This window comes from Prionailurus bengalensis, chromosome B3 (genome assembly GCF_016509475.1).
Source record: "Prionailurus bengalensis isolate Pbe53 chromosome B3, Fcat_Pben_1.1_paternal_pri, whole genome shotgun sequence".
NCBI classification, from domain to species: domain Eukaryota; kingdom Metazoa; phylum Chordata; class Mammalia; order Carnivora; family Felidae; genus Prionailurus; species Prionailurus bengalensis.
The window spans coordinates 58,572,389-58,578,943 of NC_057355.1; the positions used below are offsets into that span (position 1 = coordinate 58,572,389).

Sequence of the window (6,555 nt, forward strand, 5' to 3'; positions counted from 1 at the left end):
AACACTATAGACCAAATGGACCTAACAGATACCTACTGAACATTCCAGCCAACAGCAGAAAAACACATAATCTTCTCAAGGGCACATGGGTCTCTCTCCAGGTGAGATCACATGTCAGGTCACAAAACAAGTCTTAACAAATTAAGAAGACTGAAACCATACCAAGTATCTTTTCTAATCACAATAGAATAAAACTGGAAATCAACATCAAAAGGAAAATTGGGAAATTCACAAATATGTGGAAGTTAAACAACTCTCAAGCAACCACTGGTTCAAAGAATAAGTCAAAAAGGAAATTAGAAAATACCTCAAGACAAAGAAAAATAAAAACCCAACCTACCAAAACTTAAGGGATGTAGCAAAAGCAGTGCTGAGAGGGAAGTTGATAGCAATAAACGCCTATATTAAAAAAGAAGAAAAATCTCAAGTAAGTAATTTGTACCACAAAGAGCTGGAAAAAGAAAAAGATTAAGCCCAAATTTAGCAAAAGTCTGGAAACAGCAAAAATTAGAGTAGAAATAAATAAAAAAAAAAGAAATGGGAAAAAATCAACAAAATTAACAGTAGATATTTTGAAATGAAAAATGAAATTGACAAGCCCTTTGACTAAGTAATATAACAAAGAAAGACTCAAATAAAATCAGAAATGAGAGGCAAAATAACAACTGAAAGCACAGAAATAGAAAAGATTATGAGACTATTATGAAAAATTATATGCCAATGAATTGGACAACTTAGAAGTAATGAATAAATTCCTAGAAACATCTAATCTTCCAAAACAAAATCAGAAAGAAATAGAAAATTTGAACAGACTAATTACTAGCAATGAGATTGAATCAGTAATCAAAACTCCCAGCAGGGGTGCCTGGGTAGCTCAGTCGGTTAAGTGTGTGACTCTCCATTTTGGCTTTAAAAAAAAAAATGTTCATTTATTTATTTACTTTGAGAGAGAGAGAAAGAGAGCATGATCAGTGGCCGGGGGGGGGGGGGGGTGGTGCAGAGAGAGAAAGAGAGAGAGAGAATCCCAAGCAGGCTCCATGCTGTTAGTGCAGAGCCTGAAATGGGGCTTGAACTCACCAACCGCCAGATCATGACCTGAGCCAGAATCAAGAGTCAGACACTTAATTGACTGAGCCACCCAGGCACCCCAAAAAAATTCTCAAAAGAAAAACTCCCAACAAAGAAGACCAAAAAAAGCTCCCAACAAACAAAAGTCCAGGACCAGATGGCTTCACAGGTGAATTCTATTGAACATTTAAAGAAGAGTCAATACCTACTCTTCTCAAACTATTGCAAAAAACAAAAGACAAAGAAAAGCTTCCAAATTCATTCTATGTGACCAGCATTACCCTGATACCAAAAGACATTACAAAAAAAGAAAGCTACAGGCCAATATCTCTCGGGAACATAGATGCAAAAATCCTCAACAAAATATTAACAAACTGAATCCAACAGTACTTCTTTCTTTAAGTTTATTTATTGATTTTGAGACAGAGAGTGTGCGCACACAAAGTGGGGGAGGGGAGAGGAAGGGGGTGGGGCAGAGAGAGAGAGAGAGTGAGAATCCCAAGCAGGCTCTGTGCTATCAGCGCAGAGCCCTATCTTAACCAACTGAGCCACCCAGTTGCCCCTGAATCCAACAGCACTTAAAATAAAATCATTCACCATCATCAAGTGGGATTTATTCCAGGGATGTAAGGGTGGTTCAATACTTGCAAATCAATCAATGTGATACATCACATTAACAAGAGGAAGGATAAAAACCATATAATTATCTCAGTAGATGCAGAAAAACCACTTGTTAAAAAAAGCAAAGTACAACGTCCACCCATGATAAAAACTCTCAACAAAGTAGGGCTAGAGGGAGCATACATCAACATACTAAAGACCATATATGAAAACCTCAAAGCTAACATCATACTCAATGGTGGAAAATCGAGAGTTTTTCCTCCAAGACAAGGATGTCCACTCTCACCACTTTGATTCAACCTAGTACTGGAAGTTCCAGCCATAGCAATCAGCTGTAATTAAGCCAGGCATTCCTCTTCATGCTGCTCACCTTCACTCAGGACAGTATGTGAATGCCACAGTAAAAACTATTGGTGAAGGCTTCAAGGTGCCATGAAAAGATGGGGATTTGAAGACCAGCCTGCTACTTATCATTAAATGAAAATCCACAGGAGACTTGGAGCTCTTTCAAACAAGAACGCTTCCATTCTGGCCTGGAACTAAAACAGTCTGGACAAATGGGAAGCATAGATGAACAGCATATGGACCCTAAGTGTGGACACAACACACAATATAATCTATGTAAATGACTCTCTACCAGGACATAACAACAGCTCAGTGACTATCAGAGATTCTAAATTGTCTTCATCTAAGTATTTCTGTAAAAATCTACCATTTCCGGGGTGCCTGGGTGGCTCAGTTGGTTATGTCTCCGACTTCAGCTCAGGTCATAATCTCACAGTTCGAGTTTGAGCCCCTCGTCGGGCTCTGTGCTGACAGCTCAGAGCCTGGAGCCTGCTTTGGATTCTGTGTCTCCCTCTCTCTCTGCCCCTCCTCCACTCGTACTCTGTGTGGGTGTCTCTCTCTCAAAAATAAATAAACATTAAAAAGATTAAAAAATAAAAAGCTACCATTCCCTATATATTTTCCTGATGGAGATAAAGAGGATCAACCAGAAGATTTGTATGATGAAAACATGCACCCACTCGCATTCTCCTTTCTTAGCCACAATACCACACTTGTTATTTCCATCAAGAGCATTGATATATCAGCTGTCCTCCAACTGAGTTTTGTTAGAAAAATTACCACTCAGATTAAATACATTGGATATGACAAATTTTGCAGTTTGCTGGCAGTTTGCCGACAGTTTACATTTTAGCAAAACCTCTGTAATTTGTGGATTTCGTTAGTTTTTACTACACATTTCCCAAGTTATCTTAAGTATTTATAAATTTAACTTCTTTTATTAAAAGCAAAGATGATGAAGCACCTGGGTGGCTCAGTCAGTTGAGCATCTTACTCTTTTGATTTTGGCTTGAGTCATGATCCCAGGGTTGTGAGATCAAGCCCTATGTCAGGCTCAATCCCTATGAGAGGGATTCTCTCTCTCCTCTTTCTGCCACTCCTCCATCCACACTCTCTCTCTTTCTCTCTCAAAATAAATAAATAAATGAACATTTAAAAAAATGAGTAAGTTCTATAGAACTACCATACAACACTGTACCTATAGTCAACAATAATATATCAACGCTTAAAAAGTTGTTAGGAGGGTAGGGGCAACTAGGTGGCTCAGCTGGTTAAACATCTGACTTTGGCTCAGGCCATGATCTCACTGTTCGTGAGTTCAAGCCCTGTGTCAGGCTCTGTGCTGAGAACTCAGAGCCTGGAGCCTGCTTCAGATTCTGTATCTCCCTCTCTCTCTGCCCCTCCCCTGCTCACACACTGTGTGTGTGTGTGTGTGTGTGTGTGTGTGTGTGTGTCTCAAAAATAAACATTAAAAAAAATCACAAAATATTTGTTAGGAGGGTAAATCTTATGTTAACTGTTCTTTCCACGATAAAGTAAAATACAAAAAAAAATTGAATCACCAAAAGGATTCTTTGTGTGTGTGTGTGTGTGCGCGCAAAACTATTGTATTTACAAAAATGGCACAAAAGTGAATTCAACAGTCGATGCACACGAGTGTTTTATTCATCTCTTTAACAAAAGATATTCTAACACTATAGAACTGAATAAGAACAGCAGCTGTTAAGCACTAGAGTCATATAAGTTACACCAGATCAGGCAAATATTGCCCAAGTAAAATTCTATTGTTAGAGCTGAAACAGGTTTAAGGACATTCAAGTTCAAGCACAGAGATACAAATCTTTCAGAGCCCCATCTATTTTTGTTTGAAGAATGTGACCTTTCTTCCAACTTGTGGTCTTAAACTTCTGTTTTACAAAATCCAAAAGGAGGGGCACCTGGGTGGCTCAGTCAGTTAAGTGTCTGACTTTGGCTCAGGTCATGATCTCACAGTTTGTGAGTTCAAGCCCCGCCAGGGGCTCTGTGCTGCCAGCTCAGAGCCTGGAACCTGCTTCAGACTCTGTGTCTCCCTCTCTCTCTGCCCCTCCCCTGCTCACGCTCTGTCTCTCAATAATAAATAAACATTAAAAAAAATTTAAAAAAATCCAAAAGGAAAATGCAAAAGAAATTAATACAATAGAGGTTATTTTATTTATTTTATTTTTTAATGTTTATTTTATTTATTTATTTATTTTTTAATTTTTTTTTTCAACGTTTATTTATTTTTGGGACAGAGAGAGACAGAGCATGAACGGGGGAGGGGCAGAGAGAGAGGGAGACACAGAATCGGAAACAGGCTCCAGACTCTGAGCCATCAGCCCAGAGCCTGACGCGGGGCTCGAACTCACAGACCGCGAGATCGTGACCTGGCTGAAGTCGGACACTTAACCGACTGTGCCACCCAGGCGCCCCTAATGTTTATTTTTTGAGAGAGACAGAGAGAAAAAAAAAAAAATGGGTGGAGAGGGGCAGAGAGAGAGAGGGAGATACAGAATCCGAAGCAGGCTCCAGGCTCTGAGCTGTCAGCACAGACCCCGACTTGGGGCTTGAACTCAGGAGCTGTGAGATCATAACCTGAGCTGAAGTCGGAGGCTTAACCTACTGAGCCACCTAGACACCCCGTGGTTATTTCAAATAAGAGTAACATACAGAGCTGAATTAAGATGAATTAAAGAAAGCCAAAACATTACAATCATAAAACTTCCTTGTTACTTGTTGGAACCAGTCCTACACTAGGAGTTAGATAATATACACAATTATTTTCAAGCAGATTACTTTATGTTGCTCAAACACGTTCTCTTTATCAGCGCACTGTTAAACTAATCAAAAACTCTCCACGCGTATATTTCCTTACAATAGCAGCACACACTACTGCTACCTGCAAAGCTCTCATTCTCAAATGACTTAGTGAATGAAAGGAAATGAAAAGCAGAGAAATAACAAGGAGAAATAATGAGAATTAGAAGATTCATGCAGTTCAGCTCTTTTAATCAGCCAGCCAGCTTGCTGGCAGCAAGGGATGGTTTCTGTGGAGGAAGTTTCTGTGGAGTGGGAATGCGGTCACCAGTGACTTGTCTTAGAGCTGCAGTAGGAAGCTGCTTGCTCTTCAGTTGTGTTTTAGCCAGGTTGTAATCCCTGGCATCAAAGTATTTTTGCCCTTTCTGCAATAGTTTCCTTAAGAAATCTAAACCTCCAGGCTTTTGTCCCAGATGACGATACCTTGGTTTTAATTTTGCTTCCTCGGCTTTCTCTGGACTCGTCACTTTATCTTCCATTGCCTTCTACTCCTCCATGGAGGCTGCCTTGGGGACCTCCATGGACATACTGCTTCCTCTTCCCCTGCTTCTTTTCATCAGAAGGATTCTATCAAGTATCAGGGTTAAAGACTCCAAGTCCAGGACTCTAAAGTGTGGGATACATACCTTGTTATAGCCATGAGATACTGGATTTGGAGATTTAAACCCCACACACCCTTGGTCAAAACCAAGCAAAGGAAGGAAATGTAACAATACAAAAACAAAGAAACAAAAAACCAAAAAAACCATGAATCAGACTTGGTCAGCTCTGTGGTGACATTAAGGCCTGAGAGTGGAATAATGCAATTCACAAACTTCTCTTTTGTAACAATATTTAGGAACAGTGAATTTCTTCACTATAAATCAAGTGTAAGATCCTGACACTTATATGTAACACAGTGCAATCACATTTGGCTGTTCTGTGGCAAAGAGGAAAAGAGGGAACACTCAGAATCGCTGTAGCTTTGAACTGAATTCATATTCAGTACATGCCCCTCAGAAAAAATCAAGCCATATATAGAAGTGAATGCAGTTAATCATCAGAATCCTCCTCTCCTCCTCACCCCTCATCCCTACACTTTGGTATCACTTTGATATGTATCCTTCCTGTTTGTATGTACATATACCTACACGCAGTATATACATGATTAGGTATTATCCTAACCACATCATTCTTGATTTGCCTTTCCTACTTAAAATTTCTATTGGCGGGGCGCCTGGGTGGCGCAGTCGGTTAAGCGTCCGACTTCAGCCAGGTCACGATCTCGCGGTCCGTGAGTTCGAGCCCCGCGTCGGGCTCTGGGCTGATGGCTCAGAGCCTGGAGCCTGTTTCTGATTCTGTGTCTCCCTCTCTCTCTGCCCCTCCCCCATTCATGCTCTGTCTCTCTCTGTCCCCAAAATAAATAAACGTTGAAAAAAAATTAAAAAAAAAAAAAAAATTTCTATTGGCTACATAGTATTACATATGACAATTTCAGCACTCATTGAGGGGATACGTTTCATGGTATTTCACTTCTTTTTTCTATTTTTAAACTATTATTTTTAATCTATACAAGTAAAACTTGCCCATATTTTTAAAAATTCAGACCATATAGATGTGTGTAAAATGAGAAACAAAAACATCTCCTACCTCTCATCCCCACCAACCACATCACTGCCACACCCATTACTCAGAGGTTTTTTATCA

General features: G+C 39.8%; 1 protein-coding gene across 1 annotated transcript; it reads right to left on the reverse strand.

The window, feature by feature from the left end:
• Window positions 1-4,852: 4,852 nt before the first annotated feature.
• On the reverse strand, window positions 4,853-5,535 carry LOC122468689 (cAMP-regulated phosphoprotein 19-like). The gene has a single exon (XM_043555506.1). The coding sequence runs from the start codon at window positions 5,346-5,348 to the stop codon at window positions 5,064-5,066; it is 285 nt and encodes a 94-aa protein (XP_043411441.1). The 5' UTR covers window positions 5,349-5,535; the 3' UTR covers window positions 4,853-5,063.
• Between the last annotated feature and the right edge of the window lie 1,020 nt (window positions 5,536-6,555).

What these genes read in the sequence shown, in the direction of transcription:
- LOC122468689 (XM_043555506.1), bottom strand. Translation starts at nt 5,348, where the DNA reads ATGGAAGATAAAGTGACGAGTCCAGAGAAAGCCGAGGAAGCAAAATTA.